Source organism: Osmia lignaria, chromosome 10 (assembly GCF_051020975.1).
Source record: "Osmia lignaria lignaria isolate PbOS001 chromosome 10, iyOsmLign1, whole genome shotgun sequence".
In the NCBI taxonomy this organism is placed as follows: domain Eukaryota; kingdom Metazoa; phylum Arthropoda; class Insecta; order Hymenoptera; family Megachilidae; genus Osmia; species Osmia lignaria.
In genome coordinates, this window is record NC_135041.1 from 11665351 (window position 1) to 11689016 (window position 23666).

The window sequence follows — 23666 nt, forward strand, 5'->3', positions numbered from 1 at the left end:
ATATTTTCTGACGCTTTTATGCATTTGGAATATTATTAGTAAGAATATCCTTAATAACAATAACGTATATTTTAATAATAAAAATTATCATAATTTTTCTTTTAAGCACCAAATCAATTTGTACACCTATTTTTAGCTTAGAAGTTTTGTTATTAATTCATAATTTATTATGAAACTATAGAATTTAAGATATTAATATTTTCAGTATTATATAATAATCTCTGACAAAACACTTTGGATTACATATCAATTACACTCTCTAATAACAATCTAACGAATCAATAAAAATTTCAACGCCTTTATCGCAAAAATATCCTGCTAATTTATTTTATCAAACATATGCACATACTCTATAATCTCAAAACCGTATTTTACTTAAAAAAATTGCCTACTGCCTTTTTCAATTCATATCTATTCGCCTGAGGAACCGAGTCAACTCCAATCTTCTTAGGGTACGAATTCTTCGTACCCAAAGAACGTAACACGCTCATTTTATCCACAGTTTTCCGCAGAATAGAGCGTTTATTCTCTTCACTCTCTCGTGTATTATGTGGCACGACGTGTTTATTATAATATCTTTCAAAATAAGCATCGAATTCCATCGTACCATTGAATTCATTTTTATTCTTCGTTTTATATTTCGACGCGACAGATCTGGCTGATGCATCATTTTTAACAGAATCCACCGATTTAGCGGTGAGAGGTTCAGATTTTTCGGATAAACGATCTAGAGTCACATTTGCTCGACCATTTTTCAATAATCCCCTAGAATGTTCGGTTATTTTTTCAGCTGAATCTCCGGCACAGAATTTCGATTTGTCAAAATTGCAATCTAATATACTCCGTGGACTGCGCATATTCTTCAGACTAGCCTCTATTAAATCAGCTAAATCCAAGCAATCGTTTTTCACGGTCGATCGTAGTCCTGGATCATCCAGAAGAGCCGTGGCTGTGTTGAAAATGGTGGATTTACTTTGACCAATCTTCTTTCCCTTGCCCTTCGTTCTAGTTTTACTTTGATCCTCTTGAATCGTTCTAGACACAGCTCTTTCATTTTTAGTAGTCCTTGAATTGTTGCTTTTCGATTTTACCGAATTCCCTTCTCTTTCTTCCAACGTCTTCAGGCTGATATTACTGGCCTTTGCGTCAATTTTCCGAGCTTTGTTTTGTGTTTTATTTAATTTCGTTTCGCTCGGTTTATCTCGGAGAGAATCCTTCATTTCGTGCTTAGATTCGATCCTTGTAATAGTTGACTTTTGTTTCAGTGTCTTCGTGTTCTTTTGCGCTGACATTTGAAGAGATCGAATAGTGGAAGCTTTCTTTTCTGAGATTTCAAACTTCTCTCTTTCTTTATCCATTATGGATTCGTCGAGACGAATATCGGACGATTTTCTAGGAATTGGATTCTGAATGATCTTTTTTTGAACATTCTTTACTGGTTTCTTGGACGATTGATTTTCGAATGGAATGGGTTTTGATATGGTTCTTGAAGCGAAATTAGAAGTTTTTGTAAAGTCTTCTAGTTTTTGATTGGGTTTTGCTTGCTTCGTCACAGGACGAGCTCGAGGTACCTGGAAAAGAAATAATTCATAAGTGTAATTGGATGGGGTCCAATATGAACCTAATATACCGGGTAACCATCCTCACCACTAGCCCGGGCCCCCTTGTAAGTCTTTCATTTATTACATCAAAAAATATTGCATAAAATTTGTTTCGACTATTGCCCTTTTTCTTTACGATTAAATGTTATTTAATATTCTTTCAAATAAATTTTAATTCTTGAACCAAGGGGGCCCTCGGAGGTTTGATAGCCCCACGCCCCAGAAATTTTAATCCGATCCTGGACCTAACATCCATGCCAAAAATTATTAAAATAAATGGAAGCCTGTTTTGAAAAAATATTGAATTTAAGTAAAGTTATTTTAATTTAATTAAAACAACAGAATTTTAAATATTAAAACTTTCAGACAATTACCTTTATTAATCCCTGCATCTGTGCCTGCTGAAACAATCGCTTCCAGTCGTACGAAATGAAATCCAATCTTTCGTTCTGTCTTTTCGTCAGAGGCTTGTATTTCTTGTACAAGGTTTCCCACACGAAATTATCATCGAAGATCTAAATATATATGTTCATTAATAATTAACGATTATTGATTTTATTTTTATTTTCATTTACCTCTTTAGCGACGTGTGATAATGATGACAATTTCACGATGTCCTGCACCGCCAGGTATCTAATCAATCTTTTAATTAAGCACTTTGGCAATGCTAGTAACGTATTTCTTCGACCCGAAGCGATCTGTCTTATGTGTCTCAACAAATATTTACCTGACGCGTTGATAAAATTTCATGGTCATAATAAAGTATTTAACAATTTAATAAAAATATTTATCTTATTACTAATACATTCTCGCGATATGAAATTGATATCTTGAAATTCTATAATACTTGAGTTTCTTTTAATGCAATAAAATGAATTATATAAAAAAATGATTCACACGTTGAATGTTGTAGATGGCACCATAAATTCAATATTGAAGAAAATTTTAAGTAACGGTGATGTTCTATAAAGCTTCATTATTCAATGTGTTAAATAATTGCCATCAACATTTCACTACCAAAAATACGTCGAATTTCGTCCTGTAACGATTTGTCCTGTGTGAAATTGTCCAAACTGGTGGTTCGTACGATTGGCAGCTTATGGGGACCGTGGGAGATTCTCCAGAGATAAAGTATCACCTAGAAAATTGATGAAGTTACGAGGCAGAATCATTAGAACGCGATCTATTCGTGAGCACCTGGTCACCGAGTACTCTCAGCCCATAATAATCTCTGCTGGGCGAAGGTGCTATCGAATACTTTTCCAGATACTCGATCTTACCACTCATACTCGACGCATCCAACTCCGAAAAATCTTCACGTTCCGCCTGAAACTGCATCAAAACAGACACTTGAACCGCGTCCAACGTCATGTTTTTAATTGATACTTCAAATACAATTTGTTCAGGGGCGGACTCGCGATTGGGAATTCGGGAACTCCAAATCGTCGTAAAACTTCGTTTTGGGGGACCAAAAATTAGTGGTTCAAAAATATAAAATCTTGTAATTTTCAATTTGAAATATCCAGAAATACTCTAAGAAGAGGGCCCATTATGACAATAATCTTCCAATAAAAATTCAAGTCCTAATTAAAAGGTTCCCTGCAATAAATTCATTCCATGACAAGTTGATCAATTTCTAAATATCAGCACATAAAATTGAAGGGAGTTTAAGTCATCATTTTGCTGATTTCGAATTCGTTCAAAAAACACGAATCATTGATTCTTGCAACGTTTGCTTCTTTTCTGGGAAAAGTGTTCTACTTATGAATTTTTATCATAAAAACTATTCGTCAAATTGAGTTCGATTTCCTTTTAATTTAATGTAAACGTGACGCAGAATAATACAAAAGATCCATGGTGTTTTAGTTTCATCAATATTTTATTACAATAGTTCCATATGAAGAGATGAAGATAAATATAGAAATGTCGAAGTAAAAATGGAAAGTTGCGTGACTATACACACTATTTTGTAATGTTACGTTATAACAATATACAATAAGTAGGCTATACAAGTAATATCACAATGCATGATTCACAACTTCGTAAAAGTCTAGAGAAGAGAATATAAATCTAAAAGACGAAGGACAGATTCATTTCTGACCCGACGATTATCCGTATTGATTAGAAACTCGAGATGAAAAAAGAAAGAGAAGAAAAATTCTTTCTTTTATACTTTTCTTTCTCCGTTTACGCTACACACTCTTGAGAATCGGAAAGATATAATATTGTATACATATGTATGTGTATGTACGCTCGCGATCAAATCAAGCTTCTCTACGGAAAATGGCGATACAGGGGGAACTAGGAATACTAAAAATCTTAATTTTAGCTATAATTATATTAAAAGTAATTTAGAAAAAAAAATAACATACTTTTTAATTATTACATTTTTCACATAATTTAGTATATAATTAAAAAATTTGAATAATAACATCAATTTACATTCTCCTGCATAAACGCGATAGGGGGGTCACAGATCTATATACCTCGTCATTCTCTTTCGGACCGCAGAAGAGGCGAGAAGGGAGGCTGGGGAAGAAGAGATCTATAGGGAGGGCTAGAAACCCCGGAATTTCAGAAGCCAGAAACCCGAGGAAACCTATGAGGGAAGTCGAAAAGGCTACATGGGGAAAGAGGAAGGGCCGAGCTTAGGACATTACCATTTTCCCTACGGAAGCCTAATTTGACCACGAGTGTGTGTGTGTGTGTGTATGTCCGAATAATGTCAATTTTGCAGCAGTTTTCGTTATCCGTTTAATAATATAGAATATCGATGGTACTAAAAGCTAATAGTAGTGTAGACAGTACTGACTTCATAGTAAATAGTACTTTCCTTATTCGTAATAATAATAATAAAATAATAGTAATAGTAACAATAATAGAAGATTAATTTATCAATGACAACAGACGTAATATGAATTTGTTTTGTTTTCTTGTCGTGTATGTTTGATTGCATGGTTGATATGACGTTTCCTAGCTCTTCAAAACGATCGCTGTTTTATTTATACCTCGAACGACGTTAAAAAACCGCATGAAAATAAATTACTATACGCTACCGTATTCGAGAAGTCTTATGAGCGACGGAATAAACTTAGAGGCTCGTATTCATAACACTGTATTATCACTAAACGATACAACTTCGTTCTCGCCAATGCAGTTCTTGAATATCTTCGATATACAAAACGATTCCTCGTTCTGCTGGAACGTGAATTACGATTGGTCGATGCGAATATCATTACAAATGTAAAATCTCTAATAACGATTAGGCATCATTGGTAATTATGTGGAACAGGATACATCGCATTAACTTTAATTATCTTGATTTCATAATACATACATACAATTTTTTTTACTATCGAGTTGGGATTTTTAGACCCAGCACCTAATTCAGATTTTTGGGCCCCTGAACTATTAAACATTCGAGAATCCCCTTGGTTTAAAAATAGAAATTTATTCCAAATAAAATTAAATAATATTTAATCGTAAAGAAAAATGGCAACGGTAAACAAAATTTCATTTAATGTTATCTAATATAGTAATAATGGGATCCCCTACAAAGTGGGACACCGGGCTGTAGCCAACCTCTGACTTCCACTTAATTCGACGCTGTTTAAACACAATAATAACAAGAATTGTAGTAAAATATAGAAAATATGAATTGTACAAAGAAGCCTTTGTTATAGCTGAGTGGCAAATCTGTCGCGGCAAATTCGATGAGACTCATTGTACACGTTAAATTATTTAGATCAATTGTTTTTATAATACGTATATATGAAGATTATTGAATGAATAAAATGTAACCTATTCTACATAATTACCAAATTATTAATTTTATGATTGCTTGTATACCTGAATCAACCCAATTCAAATCGTTCAACTTTCCATTAGATTCTACTATGTGTCTGATTGCCAGTTCTGTTACTCAACATAGTGGAAGAAACAATACGAATTAACTTCGTGTTATTGTACGTAGCGAAGGAACGTAAAGAAGTATAGTTTGTTTTATTAGAGCGTTCTGAATACAGGCCAAACAGTATAAAAAATTGAGTTTCGTGCCCACGTCAAGAACGCTTTGCTACGTAAACTGATCGTTGTTGCATAATTCCTTTTTGACTATCATGGTCGATTATGAGAAAGCTGAGCGAAAATTCGAACATTCCTTCCTCTCTTAACATCTTCTAGATCTACTTCGATCGCTATATTCATCGATCTACATCGGTGATTCGTAATTTGAAACGCGTCAAGATATTATTTTATGGTTTTCAATTGTTATGGTCATAAAATTGTTATTAAATAATTCTGTAAAAGAAAAAAAACTATAAAGATTGTGAATTTAATTATTAATCTCATACTATTGGTATTAGACTAATAAACAAAGAGGACCCAATACTGAAATCACCTAAATAAAATAAAATAAAATAATAGGTATCGCACGACGTTTCAGTGCAAATGATTAATTCTTTTTCGAAATGAAAACGAATACTTATCACTGCGTATCAGAATTGCCAAATCACCGACCTCGAACGAGCTAAAACGTGTTCCCAGCACAATGGAGCTAACCATCTTCTATACATTTATATCCCATAAACCTTTTGTACTCGGCACACTCGTGACAAACGCATCGTTCCTCATGGTTGTACCATCGTTATGAGTATATTATATGTATGTATAACCGCGTGATCCGTCTCGACAGGTAAAAAGTATCGTCGGATACGATCAACATAAGCGTAACGACGACGACGACGACGACGACGACGACGTGCGTACCTCTGATTGCAACGCATAATATGCTCCTGTACGTGTATACATAAATGTGTGTGTATACATATAGATATATGTATATATAATATTATATCTGGAAGAACAGATTTGCGTATTGCAACAGCGCGAAGAAGGCCGTGACGCCTTACCGAGGCAAACGATACCTTCTTGTCTCGGATATGTGACTCTATCGCCTATTTTGGTCGTGTATAGATAATCTGTATTCTAGCCGACGACAGTCGAGATCATCAAATATGAAACGCGTGTATTTGAATACTGACAATAATCTCAATAAATCAGTAAATCAATATCAAGCCGTTCAAACCCTCAGACTGGGGGTCATTGAAATAAGCATAGTTCAAACTTAATTTTATATAAAATTAAGTTGCTTTGTCTTTATTTTTGGATAAAAATAAATAAAAAAGATAAATTTTAGATAGAATTAAGTTTGGATTAATTTAAGTTTATTCGAGAAAGTTATTTAACCCTCGAACAGAGGGGAACCAGGGCCAGTCGTGACCGAAATTACCAGGGGTATACAAGGATACTAACTTAATTTTTAAATGAAAAAGTTTCATATATTGGAAGAGTTTAGAAAATAAAAAATATGAATTCAGTTTTTCAAGATTTCACAACTGAATCAAAATTTCTTCATAATCTCATTCCTAAAACGCCGTCTCGACCTTTAGTAAATTAGAAACGTTGATTGCAAAGTTTATGAATCAGCCCACACTATCTCTCCGCTGCCACGGTATAGGAACACTGGTAGATGACCGCGAATTAGATATATACTAGTAAATGATTGCTTCTAGGATTTGATTTTGTTATATTCAGAAGAGAACAGACAGCGTGGGGCGTTATAAATTTGTAATATTACTAGAAATTATAAGAATCGTCCTGAAAGGTCAGTGGATTTTGAATAAAATGCATTATAGATGCCATGATTGTTAAAAAATCACTAAAAACAAAATAGAAAAAAAGAAGAAAAGAGGGAAGAATTACAAGCAAGGGATATAGGGAACCTTCGCGTTATGGTATACCCAAGAACAAATTAATTACATTATTACCGGTTGCTTTAGTTTTGCTGTGAAAATAAAAATTCTGAAATTTATAGATAGATGTGACTGTATGGTGAAATCAATTTTCAAATACACATCGTTCATACCGCCTAAAATTTTTCTACGAAAAAATCACATTTTTCTCTCTATCCGGTTATCCTTGCAAAGCATCATCGTTTCATCGATAAGGCGCTCGGCTGAGTAAGTTTAACGAGTACCAAATAAGAAAGAGAGAAATAGTACTCGAGTTAAAACGCAACTAACAGGATTAAGTATAAGAAAGAAATTAGGAAACCGATGCAGTTAAGAAAACCCAATCGATCGGTTTTCCTCCGCTGGTCTCCGGGTGTATATTAAATATCGAGTAAAAAGTAGTAATCTTCGATAAGCTACTCTGCAAGTACTTTGTACATCGAGTGAAAATCGAAATCCCTTTAGTTCAGCACGAGAAAAATGGTCTGAAAGGATCGTCCTCTTTTTTCGATCGTTTCCATTTAAGTCTGTTGAACCATGGAAACCGGGGTGTCGGTTATACCACCCTCGTCTCGACAAATGCTCGAGGAAGTGGTCGTTTCCTCCGAGGGTGCAGGAGCGACTGTCAGTTGCCTCTGCTCCATGTGATCGAGGGTCTTCTCGATCGCCCTCAACCTTTTCTCCAGGCTCGTTGTACCGAGAATTCCTACTTGCAACTGCGGACCCAAAGGAAGAATGGCCAGCAACCACCATGTCCACGATGGACCGTCTGGTAAACGAGGCCAATCTTCTTCTGTCTCTGGCATTCGACCGAATACCCGTTGTATTTCGGTTTGCTGCGACGATGGTACCGTGTCCCACCATTTTCTCCCTTTCGTTCTCACCTGTAAACATTCGTTTGTTTTTTCTGTAGAACATTTGGAATGTACCAAGTCCAATATAAAAAGATCGATGAAAAATGAACAATTCCAAGCATGATTAGTTTCGCTTCGAGGAGAAAGAAACAAAAGAGATATAATGAATTTATTACGATTAAGTTTGTAGATTCATAATTGTTTACCTTGTCATGCAGTTCTAAGAGGTTCAACAATTGGTCTTCGTGTACCATTGTGTCCCTGAGGAATTCAACTTGAGCCGTGTCGTAACCATCCCTCTCACCCCCAGAAAGAACTCTGAATCTTCTTCCCCCTACTGTGCTAAGGATACTGCAACCGTCTTTCAATAAGACTCTGTCCCGGATTTCAAGCATGGTGCCATACTCCGCGTATCTGAAAATAAACCAAACTTCATTTTTATTTCAAATAAATTAATTTTATTTTTATTATTATCCTAGGATTCATGAAAGGTAATAATTAATTTATAAGTCAGACCGTAAAATTCAATGTATTTGTGAAATATTTGGACAATGAATACTTCGCGTACCGCAGACTAAACAAGCTTTACGTAGCCACTAGACTTCTGTTTAACGTGTACATAATTATTTTCACGTCTGTTGAAAGTTATTTATATTTCACGCTAATTAAGAGCTACTCGATAAAAGTATTCCAACCACGTATAACAATAGTACTACATAAATCCATACATTTTCAAGATTTATTTACTGCTGAAATAGTTAAGGGTTGTTTTCACTTTCAAATAATAAATACTTTACAGAAGAAGGTCCAAGTTACGCCAATGTAATTGATTAACATTCTTCGTTAATGCAAATTAATTACCTTTTCGTCCCCGTTGCTTCTCTGTTCAGACAGGCCGCGATGCCGAATTGACGAACACCGCTTTCCACGCATCTCCTCACCATCAGCCTATATCTTGGTTCATAGACGAACAAGGGACAGGCGACACAGGGGAATGCTGTTGTGCAAACGAAAACCGCGATCTCCTCGCTTCCCAACAGCCCTAGTCCTTGGACCAATTCTAATCGGTGGCTGGTCGCCCTGGAGGCATATTCCGCGGGAGCCACGGTTTTCAAAGCCCTCTCCACGAAGTCTGTCACCGTCTTCTGGCTGCTGGCCAGATACTGCAAGCAAAGGACATTCTGTTAAATCGACTGGAAGCCGCCTCCTCCTTCTTAAGAGTTTTCGATCCCGCAGTTTGCGATTCATGAACAAATTCTCGCTTCATCTTTCATGAAAGCTTCTTCCGAAGTCAACTTTCCAGAGTGGTATATATCAATAATAAATCGGACGTTTCAGCAGCTTGTACCTGGTTACGTATTTTCATTCTTTTTGGTAACAAATTTAAAACTTCTGAGAAACTTTACACTTTTCAGATTTGTGATAATTAGAATTATAGTTAACCCTATCGCGATCTTCGTCTCTTCTTCAATTTAATTAAGGAACGTTCGCAATTATGAAAAAATTATAATGAAATTATTGTTAAAACGCCAAGTGAGAAACTTAATTGTTTATTATAAAAAATTGCAATTTTATTTCAATGTTTCATTTTATAAGTTAATATCATGCAAATATAATATAATGCGATCTAGGGAGAAGGGAGTTATTAACAATACAAGGAGCCGCAAAATTTAGTTAACGTTATTAACAACCACGTTCGTCGAGACAATTGATAATGATGCCACGAACACGGAAGCTTCTAACGGCGATCATGACGACCGCAAACAATCATTTCAATCTGCAGTATCGTTAACCGCTAGGAAGCATTATGTCTCATTTATGAGCAGGTGTTGTCTGTTCGCGTAGTTCATGTTTAATAGCTTGTGACAAACTAGACACGTTTCAAAGAATTCTTGGCCGAGAGAATAATGGGAAAATTTAATACCTGACACTTGAAGAAATTGGCACATAAAAAATGTGATATGTTAAGGTGAAACAGTTAGAATGTTAAAATTTTTATTATTTGTTTAAATTATGAGAATGCCTCATTTTTTTTGTCCTATGTCTACGTTAAATATTTTTGAAAATTTGTATCAATTTATTTTGAAAAAATTAGTAATTTGTAATTAATATAATGTAATATTGTATAAATGTACGTAAATAATCAAAGGAAGGAACTGGAAGCCCTTTTTTATTTTATTTTTACCACAAACATGATGGTGTGTATGTTTAACAAAATTACTTATTTTTTATACACAGGAACTGTATGTTTAAATAGGTGAATAGATTGAATTTCGAATCTAAAACATGCATTGCATATTTATCAGAGTTTGTGACAGAGAATACAGAAAATCAAATCAAGTTTCCTGACAGTCTTCTGTGTGCACCTGTTCTTACTGATTACACTAGAGATACTTATTTCCTTTTGAATGGTTGTTCACAGTAGATATTCAAATGCTTGTCGTTGTTATCACGAACAGAAGTCTGATAAAAGCTCGAAACATTCTTCTTCTTCGTCTTTTTCGTTTGCATTTACACGCGACAGCCAGTTCGAGCTTACATAAGCTCGCGATAAAAAGCAGAATGTAAATCGTAAATTTTACGATTGCAAACAGCTATATATCTGTTAAACAAATTCAGGAATCTATCTTGTGTAACTTGACAACTTACGACACCTTACGACAACTTTGCGAAAATCTGAGTTTGGTTTGTACATTACTTGGTAAAATTAATCACTCTGATGAAATAATCAAATTTCAAACGATTTTTTAAAAATTTTCTGTTTAATTTATATTATTATTTTTAATTGAAATTCTTTCATTTAAAAAAATCATTAAAGCATTACTTACGTCGGCGAGGGACGTGACGCATAAAGGACAAGCGGAGGAGTAATCCAAACAACGATCCAAGCACATCCAACAATACGTGTGACCACATGGTGTAGTTACGGGTTTCCATAATAGTCGACAGCATAGAATACAGTCCAATTCCCCAGCTGTGCCACCGGAAAGTGGAGGAAAAAGTATTTCTGCAGGCTTTGCTTCGAGTCCTGCAAGAATCAATGTTATAATTAATATAAAATTGAAATGCTTTTAAAATTCATATTGTTTATCCTTTATTATTTCATGTAAATGCTCGAATTAACTAAATTCTGACAACCTTATCCAAATTCCAACTACGACTCCTAGAGACTTTTTTTTTCAAAGGGAAATTCAGTGAAAATTTGTTTAAAATTATAATCAACGAATCTTACTTTTCAATTTTTCTATGTCTTGATACAGACGATCCAGACCATCCTGTAACTTCGTGTTGTTTTGTGGTACTGTGGTTGATAGAAGTCTCCTGCTAACAGTCTGCAATGAATCAACAAGCATAATTGGATTAAGCGCGAACTTTAATCTTAAATTATTAGGATTGACACGATTAGAGCTCCTTTTCTTTGAAATACAATTCATCTTTATTTACAGCAAGAACACTGAGTAATTGCGTAACGTTTAATGAATCAATTAATCAGCAACTCAGGAATCTGTTCGGAATCCAATTTCAAGATTTTTTCTTTTTCTTTTTTTTTATGTTTCTTATAGCTACTTACAATGTCATGAAATAATTATCGTATAAAAACATGTTTATATGTTTTCTTTACTTGTTGTGTCTTATTAAATATGAGAATAAATTAAATTTGCAAATTGATACTAATTTCTTAGTATAAAAATTTTTTAAATTTTAGTGAAATTTTAAAAGAAAAATTTGTATATTAAGGAACAATATAGATAGTATCATTTCCAACACAAAATACGATAAAAGAAAATGAAGAAAAATAGGATGAATCTTCGATAACAATAACAGTGAGAAAATTCAAAGCCTTGTTAATGAAGAGATTTGTAATTAAGCGGTTCGAATGATTACTTGTTATCGAACACCTGCAGCTTATCCCAACCACGAAATCAACAGTAATTGAAACATCAGGTTTATATAAGTTCTAGCTGCCCAAGCGCTTATTATCTCTACGATATCCATATTTCTTATCAATGTATAGTAATTGCAAATTAATTGTTGATTATGCGCTTTTCGCGGCAAGAACTGACGCGTCGCGTCGTTACGCTGCAACTGAAATCGAACAGCCACGCTGTTTTCATCCGAGCAAACAAAATAATTAATCGCGATACGTGAAGGATTAAAAGAGTAAAATAATTATTGAAGGTACACAGTAATCACTGCCATTGTGGTAATTACTATATGCCGAACAAAAGTATAAAATAGATTGAACATCAGTTCTTGCTTTCTTGTCTTTCAGTTATTAATTATACGATTAGAAATTATAGTCACAGAGAGTATAGTGATTTGAAGAGAAGAATCCTTCTACATTAATCCTTAAATACTATAGCAGGCGGGGCCGCATTTAGAGCTTCTATTTTAAATTAAGGCTTTTATTTATATTTTTCCTTTTTTTTTAATGATAAGTCACTCTTGAAACATTCAAAAAATTAGTTTCTTACCTGAGTGTACTCCTCTTCACCGCCGCTGCTATTGTCCTCGCAGTCTGAACCGTGCAAAGCCACTCGTCGATTCCTCTTCAGGCTCAACAACTGATGACGACTCCTCACGCGTGACACTCCTTCCGTTAAATTGTAAGGGGTGCGCGATGACAGACTGTAACAACGATGACCGGACGACAGCACTTTGTACAGCATCTGAAGATAATTAACAAAAGAATACTTTTCAAAACATATCAATACCAACCCTTTCGTTGTTATGAGCGATTATAGTCACTCGTTGTAAAACCATCATCGGCTGTGCCAGACGATTATACGTAATTAATAATTAGTAACTAAGGACGTGAGAGAAGGTTTTCGAAATTGTACTGTCCACCGATCACAAGAAGTTTCGTAAGAATAACACAATCTGATTGGTCGAAACGGTCACATTTACTAATTAAGCTGGTTTAATATCAGGGAGTCAATCGATGTTATCGTAGCACCCTTTCTTGACTCTGTGGCGCCCAGCGAGTTTTCTTGTGGTCGATGGTCAACAGATGTGCAGACCCGACCCGAGTATCCGGTACCCGAAATTTTCTCGCGAATCTACATTTTCGTATCTACATTTTGTTCCAGTGAAAATTTTCGTTTTTACCACTTACATCGTTTACCATTTTAGTTGTAATATAACCTGTCCCATTTCGTCACCAAAGATTTGCGTTAACATTGCATTAATCCAATAGAGGCACCTCTTTGTTAGCCGACGATGTTAGATGCAAATGCAGCCTGTAAATCCTTGTAAGTAGGATTTACGTTCGCCTCGGTTCGGCGAGGAAAAATCGTGACCACGGTACTCTTGTAATTACTACGTTGTTTACTGCTCGAGTGCAATAGCGCATTGTAAGGAGATTCATCGTAGGCTAGGTGGAGACATTTCGTGACATTTCGAACGTCTTGCGAGGCGACGTTTAAAGATCAACCAAGTAATCGAGCGTGATTTATTGTTATTTAGCTTGGTATTTGTGCAATACGTACTGCAATCTTGAGCTGTTTACACATCGGTAATTTGTATAGGATTATTACTGTACTGTTGATGTTGCTCGTTAATAATTCCACAGTAGTTTATTATCAACGTACTATATTTCTATGCAGGATGAGATACATAACGCTGTTAAGGTGATTCATAAATAGTTCAAAAGATTTTTTTTCTGAGCTACATTTATATTTTTATACAACATTTGAATATTTAGCTGATAAATTATGGGTTCTTGAGCTATCATAATTATTCGCTTGATATTAAGTTAAGAAATAAATTAATGCATTTTTTAAAATAAACATTGAAATAAACGATTTTAAATTAAAATCAATTTCATTTGTATTGCAATTACTTTCTTATAATAACAATGAATTATAAAAATGTATATAATTGAAAATTTATCATCTATGTTTGATTAAAATAAATAAGAAAAGAATTGCATAGATGCACACCTAAGAATCTTTTGATAAAAAAGTTCTATAAATCAATCGTCTTCCTCACGTCGCATCGACTTATCTGTCCGAAACGTGGTTTCCTAACAAAACAATCTTTCAAAACGTTCACCTTTGAATACCTCTATTTTGCGTTACAATATTCATTTATCAGACGCGGTGTATCTTCTCGCTCGACCGAGATTCTCACGTTTAAAGAAAACGGTGTTATGCGTAAAATGCTATTTCGAAACGATCCACGGTCGTTAACTTCCATTTTCCACGCCGAAAGAGAGAAACCCGAACGAAAGACCATAAACAAAAGAGAGAAAAACGGAGAAGATTCGCGAAATTTTGCGGAAACTTGTGCAACTTCCGGGGTTTCAGCTCGCATATCCGGCCACGATGAAACAATTTTCGTTGAAAGAAAGCGGAAGACGAACGCGCGAGGGCTTTTTATGTTGCGGTTCCCCTTTGGTAATGCAAAAAAGAATGATTGCTCGATCTTACATAAGTACCGGTGCAGCTTGCGTCAATGATTCCAGCAACGTCTCCGTTGCATAATCACCATTCGGAATTCGATTTGCCGTGCCTCTTCGATTCGTTATGCTTGTCGGATTCTGATCCTCGATCTTCCCTTTGCCGATTTATCGAATACTTCGATCATTAGTTTCTCTCATTTCTTTTGTAAGACGAAATTCTTATCGTATATCAGAATATAGAGTAGAAATAGTTTAACGATAATCACTGTGGATGTACAGCATCGAGCAAAGTAAGTTTCCCTAGGGAAATTAACGTTATAGAAAAAGCAGAAATTCTCAGAATCGTAGTTTTGACGATATTAAAATCGATGTTACATGGTCATATTCTCGAGGGCCACCTGCGAGGAGGAGGGCAAACCAGGACACATCGACATTTACACTAAAGAAGCCTACCATGCTCAGTACTGTACATACTTTTAAAGTAAATGATACTGCTTTCGGTGTTTAGTCCGTATATTTAAAAAATATAACAAATATTATTTGTAATATATGGTAAGAATGTAAATCAACAAGTTGACAATATATTTTAGTTATTTGTGGTCGTGTACTTGTTCTCAACCATCATATCATCATTTTGAATATTTATTAATTTAACTTGAATCAACGTTATAATAGGATTTTCCTTCTACGTGAAATAGGTAATTAGTTCTTTCATCATAAACTTTTATAATTACTCACGTTCAATGTGTATCGACGATCATTATATAATTTGCAACCGATTTTTAACAAACAAGATTTCATTTCTTGTATTTTAAGTACAATTTGATCATTTTTATTCAAAGACTTAGGAAAAAGGTATGCGAAGGTAGCAAGAAACATAATAATATTAATGAAACGATTTTACTTGCATGAGTGGACTTAGACGAGAGTTACATAAAAAACTTATATAAACGTCTGCCTAATCGAACGATCAAGGTAGTACAAAATAAAAGAAGATCCACTTCGTAGAAATGTGCCACCATTATAGTATACACCATATAATTTTGTCCAAATGAAACTGTATTATTTTTCTTTAAATTAAACATTTGTTATATTATTTAATGCATTTATGAAGATATTGAGATAAAGGTAATTGATCCTATTTCATATGTAATACTGTTTAATAGAATTACAATATTACGCTCTTATAGTAGTAAATTTCAAAGATGTTTCATAATTTTGTTCAGCAGTGTACATTTAAGAAATGGAGAAACGATAACTGCAATTTAAAGAGCCGAACGAGTGTCGAGCTGCGTGTAATTACTACTGGCCTTGCCTTCGATGCGGACTAGCCTTGGGTCACTCACCTGGAGCCTTATTCGAACGCACGATCGATTGATATCGTGTAGAGAGGTCAACAAGGAAATAAATTCATTTTTTCTCCACTTTTCCATTTTTCCGGGAGCTGTCTAACGCTCGCTCACCAGTTTATTATTAGGTTATTGCATACCAAATGGTATGGATTTCGAAACATTAAAAGTCCAACACAGTTTTATGACAGAAAAGTATTGTGAAACGAGACTTATTCTATATCAATTTGCAGCTTAAAGTTTGATGAAAATTATAACATAAATGTTTTATTAATATTCTTAATTCAAAATGACTGGTTATCGATAATAGCAAAAAGTAATCGATTTCAAAAGTTCCGAAAATTAATACTTATTCTATGTAAATTTGATTCATTAATGATTTTAATAGAAAATGGCTAGTATTACTGTTTATTAAATATTAATCGATAAGGGGATTATTTGATCACTAATCAATTTAAACTAAAAACACCAATAAATGGTGCACGTATGCAATAATTATCTGCAAATTGTAAGTTTTAAATTAATATGGTATAAGTAATATTTTACGATACTTTTATGTCGTGTAATTCCAGACCTGCAACGTTTTGAAGTCGCTTCATTGACGAATAAATGTAATATACGCGGTTTTCAACCATTCCACACTCTTAATTATTTTATAGTAATTGATAATATTCTTGGGAAAATAAAAAGAGACGATTTGTCTTGAAGTCTGCCTAAAGGGATAGTAAGCTCCGCGAGGTCTTCCGCTAATTCCACACTGTATAATCATTACGCTCGTCACGACTGTTTCTCGCAGAATCAGATTTAATCGGATTTAATTAACTCTCTGATTCCCAGTGGAACGTACGACTTTTTACAGGCAAAGGTGACTCGGTTACGAACAATCTAGTCCGTTATATTGTTAGATATAATATAGGTACTATTTGTAATTTCTTCCAGATACTAATCTCTTGCTTTTTTACCGAACTAGTAACTATTCATTTTATATAATGAATGAACAGTATCGAGCATGGTAGGCTTCCTACTGAAGCTTGCTTTGTTCGCTACTGTACATCATTAATGTTTTAAATAATTCTTAATTCAATTATTATGTAATTTAAATCAATGGTTTAGACTCATTTATCAAACAATTATATCGATGAACAAAGGAAATAGATTATCATTGTGTCCGATTAAAAACCATTTCACTAATTAAACGTTCCGCTCGGTTAAGTGAAATGATTGGAAGATATATTACAAATTGTTATACGAAGTTTCGACTTAACTCTTTCGTAACTAGTCAAACGTGTACGTACCACGCAACCTTTTTATTTGTTTTTACCCTTGAAATCCATATGGACTCCATATAGGCCATGAATTTTCTATTTCTTTGACTATTATAATTTCACTTTTAAAAAAAATGGAATAAAATAAAATAACTAGATGTATTATTTGAATACAAACACCTCCAATTATTATTGTTAATAAAATTATCGAATTAAATTCTGTGTGTTTTGAGCTTATAAATATCAAACTTTTTAAAAATAAAAGTAGTAATTTATCTGTAATTTTCAAAATACAAATATTAATCTGTAAAGGGTTTTTACCCTAACGATTTAAAAATATAGCAAAAGCAGAAAATTGTATCATACTGTTAAGATACTCTACAATTTTACAAGGTATAAACAAAAATAGGAATATTTGAGTGATCGAAGATCCTTTGGGAATATTTAGGTATCAAATTGTTTGAGTATCATCAGTATCTATCGTATCAATTCCATCACTACTGGTGAATGGTTATCATTGTCCAGGCGCGGGTCACTCACCTGACGACTATCATAGCGAGTCGTTAAGCTATACCACTAGCAGCCGTACCGGAAATGCCGTCGCGTACAGACATTCATTTCTTTTGTATATGTTCGTGACTCCGCTACGATATCTTGATCGCTCTTACGCTCGTTTGTACCGTTCGTTTACATGCACTCGACTGGTGCATCGCTCGAAACGACATTAAAATAGAAAATAAACGTTGACAGATCATTCTTCAACGATGATCCTATCCTATACCGGAAGGAAGTTACTTGCAAATGAAATAATCGATTTTATGCTTATTTTACTGCTATATTTGGAACTTTCAAATGATTTAAATTAATTATTATGACATAATTGCGATATTTTTTACGCCGAGGTTATATTATTAACCTCTCGCAATTGTTAAGTAAAATAATTATTAAAAAATGAAAAAAAATGGAAAACATCAGAAGTAATGATTTTATACTAACGTACAGTAAGAAACAAAGTAGGCTTCCCTATGAAAAATGGCTATATAAGGGCATCAAGAATTCCAAACATATTAATTTTGATGATATTAACATTAAAAGTGATTTCGAATCAAAATAATATAATTCGTAATTAATAAGTATTAAAAAATTTTGGGGGGAGGCCATAAAGATATACATATATGGTGCCCTTTCTCCTACATCATAATTCTGGAAGCCTGGCACATTGCTACTTTTCTCCCGGAGCTTCCATGTTCAATACTGTACACGTGTACGTTATACCGACTTGAGGGGTTACAATTAGATATAAAAATTAATTTACCTTGATTAAGTCGTGACGAACAGCTTGAGGATTCTTGTCAATGGCCACACTAATGCAAAGGGCAAATAACGCTTCTTCGTGTCTGCCCAACGCAGACAAAGCCATCCCTCGCCTGTAATGACCCTGTTGACGAAGAACGTGGCAATTAAAACATGAATGGTGATTAATTTCATGAAATGGTGTTAAAGGTAATAAATCGAAAGTTTAACAATTTAAAAATTAAAAAACATCGAAAAATCATGCACATTTGTAAAGATCAATATACAGAGAATTGATTGTTTAATGGAAACTATTCGTTTACATTATTCGACGTTTTAATTGTTGCGTGCAGTGTTATCATAAAATGATTCATAACGTTACCAAATCATACGTCATTAATATAAGCGACGTATCTGAACTTTTGTCAGTTAGTTTATATGTTGAGTTAAATGAAAGATGATCAAAAAAAGTAAATTCTTGCAGAATCAGAATCATATCAAAATAAAGATACTGATTCTTTTTTCTTTTATATTTATAGTTCTATAAAATTCTACTGTCAGGGAAACAGTCCCATTCGTCTCATCCTTCGACAAGGAAATCTCTTTTTGGAATAGAGATCTAATCCACCTTCCAGATCTAGGCTAGGGATAACACGTCACCGTGGTTTGGGTGGGTTTGGATCAAGATTGGGTTAAGGGTGGAGGAACAACACGTCGCCAAACATCTGATTGAACAACGTGCCAAGTAAGAGAAACATGTTATCTCATACGCCACAGTTTCCATGTAAAAAATTTTTTCTATGACGAGTTAATTCGTCATCCTCAGTTAAAAGGTTGAACATTCACTTCTACACAACATAATTTACTGTCCTCTCATTTTTACAATATTTGAGATAATGTTTACTAACAGTGATAAACCGAAAAATATCGAAGTTTAATTGAAAATTTTGTTTTTTATTACATTCTATTCAATGATTTAACTAACTGTTACTATTTCTAATAAGGAAATTTTTAAATATGCCACTTGCACACCTCAATTAAGAAGTACCATAACAATTAATATGTGACGAAATTTTTATTGATCGTGTGAAACGTTGGGTGGAAAGATATAAGTTAGAATAAAAATAAATTTCTTACCTTTCCATAATCTGGTCGTAGCCTAACAGCATGGTCAGCATCCGTAAGGGAAGCTTGAGGCCTATTCAACAGGAGCAAGACATGAGCCCTGTTGCTAAGATGGAGTGGGCTGTTTGGCGCTGAAACAGGAAAACACACGGCTGTAAAGCATCTGGGTAGAATATTGTCTTCGATGGGGAGTTTTCTTGGCAGGAACGGAGTCCCTAGGGTTTCAACGAAAACCTTCTTTCTCTCTGATTAAATTGAGGGAAAGATTTCATGTAACGGGCCAACGAATTCGAAAGTAGGACTGATACTTTGGGGATTGTCAGTTTTTCGGAAACAAATAGTACTCGATGCAGTTTCTGTGGTACAATCTACAATCGTATAACGTAAACGTGGAGGTTACATACATATTGTATGTTAGAATAACTATAATTATCCAATTGAAGGGGTCAGTGGCAAAAATTAGTATCGTAATAACATTAAATCTAATTTTCTTCATTTTTATTTATTCACGACATGTTTTGAAATTTTCAAAAATATTTCAAAGAAAGATTTTCAATTTCTTAACAGGGAGATTAATTGATTTTTCTGCCCCACTCCTCTTCCCCAGTAGTTGCACTTCTATTGTATACTGAATATGATAATTTTTTCTTTCATCAAGTACGACCTTCGATAAAATGTATACTGAATACCTCAGACATCCAGTGCAACAGAATGCACAACGATCTCAGCGAAGGAAAGCTTGCAATTAGCATGCTCGAATTAAACTGCACAAATTAATTGGCTTACATAAAAGGCCGGAGAGCAGAATTGAATGGTTCTCGTTCTCTGTGTTCAACTGACTGCACAGCATTTAGATGCTTGAGCGAATGACGGTGTTTCAATGTTGAGGATGAAAAAGGATTTGTTTTTCAAATAGAATATTAATTGATGGGTGATTTTAAAAGACACTTGTGATTCTTTAAACAGTTTCTAGTGGCTTTCAAATATCAAACTTCAGTTTATTGTATTATTTAATACTAAAGTAAATGTTAATTCAGATTTTATTTTCGGATTACTATTTTCCTTGAAAAAGTCTGACTTGATTACGAGTAAACAAAATGAATTATCATAGATTGTTGTAATATTGCTTAATAATTAACGCGAAACGTGGTGGAAAATTGACCAGGGATCGGTTTGTTAAACGTTGACAAACGGAGCGCGACGAATCGGTTCGAGTTGGCATTAGCGGTGGTGATAGCGCGTGCCGGAAATTCGTCCTCGACCAAGCAAGAGCCTCTAGCCACGGAGGCAATGACATTGCTCACAATGCCAGGATATAGTCTCGCCTGCATCGGCCGATGCAACTGTCCAAATCACGCTAGCTGCAACGCACCGTAACTTTTTTCTTTTACGATGATTCTTTGTAATAATGACCGCAGTCACGAACGTGGAAACCATGATTCAACGTACAGAGTGAATTACATGAAACGGAACACCTAAATATATCTCCACTATTCATGGAAATATTTTAAAAATTTATTTACAAAAATTATATTATTTTCAAGGGTAGTAATAATTTTTTTTATAATACTTTAATTCAATTTAATTTTAATAATTTCATTTTTTTTAAATTTATATTTAGTACTCAATTTTTCTCCTTAATGTTCATATTTATTTCTTTTAAATATCATCCAATCTTCATCAGTGATAAAAAAAAGTGTGCTAAGAAACCGTAATTCAGAAAATACCGGAAGAAATTAATGATGGAAGAGAAAAACAATGATCGATTTATCACGGGGCAATCGTGCAAGGAGAAACGTCTCTCGTAAAGCTAGAATCGAAGCGTGAAAACAGCTCCGATACTGAAAGAAACCAGTGACAGGAAGAAATAAGAAGAGCCCGGGGAATGCAGAGAATTAATGAGACGTTCGCGTATAATTGAAACGGGATGTCGAAAGAAATGCTGCTATTACAACCGGATGATTTCGTTTAAAATTGATCGAAGCATTCCGTGTCGACAAATTGACGTTCGATATCGACCTTCGATGAATGCTGCAAAAAAAAACGCAGCTTGTTGAAAAGAAGAATGCTGCTGAAAGTGCCGTTAACAGATGGTAATATTAAACTGTGAAACGAAATCAGAAGAAATTATATAACGTGAAGTAAATTACGTCCCTTTTGCAAAGCCCTGAAGAGTGGCTCTGAATAATTAAAATGGTCCTCGATCCACTCAGAACTCTTCTTCGTTTACCAAAAAATCAGTTGCCTGAAGGAAACGAAACTCATGATCGCAACGCATAGTCGTTGCAGTGTAAAGAGTGCAGTACACGAAGAGTCATCGATTCGATGCTTGAAGCGATCGCAGGAGGAGGAAATCGAAAGGAGAGAGACCGAGGAAGAACGAGGAGGAGGCGTGAGAAAGAGATAAAGGTCGAGTTCGAGAAGCGGAGTTAACGGACCGCTATACCTCAACCGGCGAGCAACAACAGCAGTAGCAGTAGCAACGACAGCACGACGATGAAGTGCGCGGCCGGGTGACCGACCTTTACGTAACGCTTGGCTGTTTGCGCCGGAACGGCTGACGTCCATTCGATCCAACGACGATGCGTCGCGTCGCGTCGCCCGAAGCAGCTGCACCACTGTGTCGAGAGACGAGTGCAAGACGTTCCTCTCATGATTCCCTATCCCTGTTCATCGTTTCATCCACTTTCTACGCAAGTACCTGCTGTATGCACGAAAAAACTAGAACTTATCCATGTTTCAATATTTTCCCGCGTTTCTGGGAATTTAAAAACTGGCGCGAAAATATAATTGGAGTTACAGTAAATTTTTAAAAATAAATTTTCAACAAAAGAAAAAGGAAAAGTACCTCTTTAATGTGAGTTCGGAGATATAGTGCGGTATAATTTGAACGTTCATTAAATATTTAATAATAAAATGATTTATGTATCATGAATATAAAATACAATAAACATCCTGCATGATCTGAGAAAAAGCCGAGACTTCAAATAGCAGGAGAGCGTGCAACGTATCAACAGCCTGCACCGTGCATACTTATATTCCCTGCTGTTCTGGCAACGATCAATAATGGTCCACGTGTCGACTGGTGGAACTAGCGCCGGGACGACAGCGTCCCTTGACGCGACGCCTGCCAAAGCGTTCTCGCGTATTTCTTCCCGTATGCGAACGTTTGCATCATCCTTGGAAATCAAGCGACGCGGTACACGCGTGTTCTGCATACGGGTAGCAATCGCACAGAGTCCGCTCGCCAAATCGTCAAGCAGTTAGGAGCGTAGAAGAGGAACGCGTCCACCGTGTCGCTTCCCAGACGCTTTTGCGGCAAACGCGGGCCAAAATAATTGCGACGCTTGTAACGGCGTCACCCCTTACGCAACGATGCTGCCGCAAACCTTGGGAAAGTTTCACCAACGATGGGCATTCGATTAAAACGCAAATTGTTGCAGATTTTTTATTCAGATATTAAATGTATCAGTAATCTTTTTCTTTGTTATGCAAATTTCAAGTAAAAGATAATAGATAATGATGCGATGGTTAAAATGTTTTACAAGTAGATTATAAAAAGTCGCCGAATAAGCAAAGAAGAATGCATTCAAATTGTGACTTTGATAATGATTCATAATCTTATTTTACAATAGCTGATGCTTACTCATTCAAATATTGATGTAACTAATATCTCGAGAACGATCTAGATTGCCAAGATTTTTAAGATTATCATCATTTGTTAGGCCTAAATGATATTTCGAATAAATGAGAATTTCCGAAATAATTAGAGCCAAAATGCACTGTTCCTAAAAAGAAGAGAAAGGTTAATTCAAATCACTAGTTAACTTTGAGGATCATAAATATCATTTTTGCTAATGAGCTGCTTCCTTATTCTTTATTGAAAGAATTTGTGGTTTTTAAATGGAATTAAAATTTTCTGGGAATTTCTAAACTTTTTTTAGATAAAATTGGAAAGTGTAGGATCATTTTATTCGAAATTAT

At 34.8% G+C, this 23666-nt stretch overlaps 2 protein-coding genes across 3 annotated transcripts in view; both read right to left on the reverse strand.

Moving 5' to 3' along the window:
* Positions 1-242: 242 nt before the first annotated feature.
* On the reverse strand, positions 243-2987 carry LOC117610585 (uncharacterized). Its single transcript, XM_034338161.2, has 5 exons — positions 2799-2987; positions 2619-2739; positions 2177-2328; positions 1976-2116; positions 243-1571 (listed from the first exon to the last, which is right to left on the reverse strand). The coding sequence occupies exons 1-5, from the start codon at positions 2970-2972 to the stop codon at positions 372-374; spliced, it is 1788 nt and encodes a 595-aa protein (XP_034194052.2). The 5' UTR covers positions 2973-2987; the 3' UTR covers positions 243-371.
* A 463-nt stretch (positions 2988-3450) lies between these two features.
* The window catches only part of LOC117610572 (LON peptidase N-terminal domain and RING finger protein 3), a 44217-nt gene continuing 24001 nt past the window's right edge, over positions 3451-23666 (reverse strand). Inside the window, exons 2-9 of one of the 2 annotated variants that reach the window (XM_034338143.2) lie at positions 19695-19813; positions 18580-18702; positions 12723-12941; positions 11480-11579; positions 11076-11275; positions 9109-9410; positions 8454-8661; positions 3451-8277 (exon numbers count right to left, since the gene is read on the reverse strand). In XM_034338143.2, coding sequence (XP_034194034.2) covers positions 7915-8277; positions 8454-8661; positions 9109-9410; positions 11076-11275; positions 11480-11579; positions 12723-12941; positions 18580-18702; positions 19695-19813 — 1634 coding nt within the window. In that variant the 3' untranslated portion in view covers positions 3451-7914. The remainder of the gene's footprint in view (positions 8278-8453; positions 8662-9108; positions 9411-11075; positions 11276-11479; positions 11580-12722; positions 12942-18579; positions 18703-19694; positions 19814-23666) is intronic. The other variant, XM_034338147.2, reaches the window with a different exon arrangement.

Excerpts from the sequence above, each read along its gene's own strand:
- LOC117610585 (XM_034338161.2), bottom strand. The coding sequence starts at position 2,972 with ATGACGTTGGACGCGGTTCAAGTGTCTGTTTTGATGCAGTTTCAGGCG. Across the intron at positions 2,740-2,798 it reads TGAGAGTACTCGGTGACCAG|GTGATACTTTATCTCTGGAG; the intron begins GTGCTCACGAAT and ends TCAATTTTCTAG. Across the intron at positions 2,117-2,176 it reads TATCACACGTCGCTAAAGAG|ATCTTCGATGATAATTTCGT; the intron begins GTAAATGAAAAT and ends ATATATATTTAG.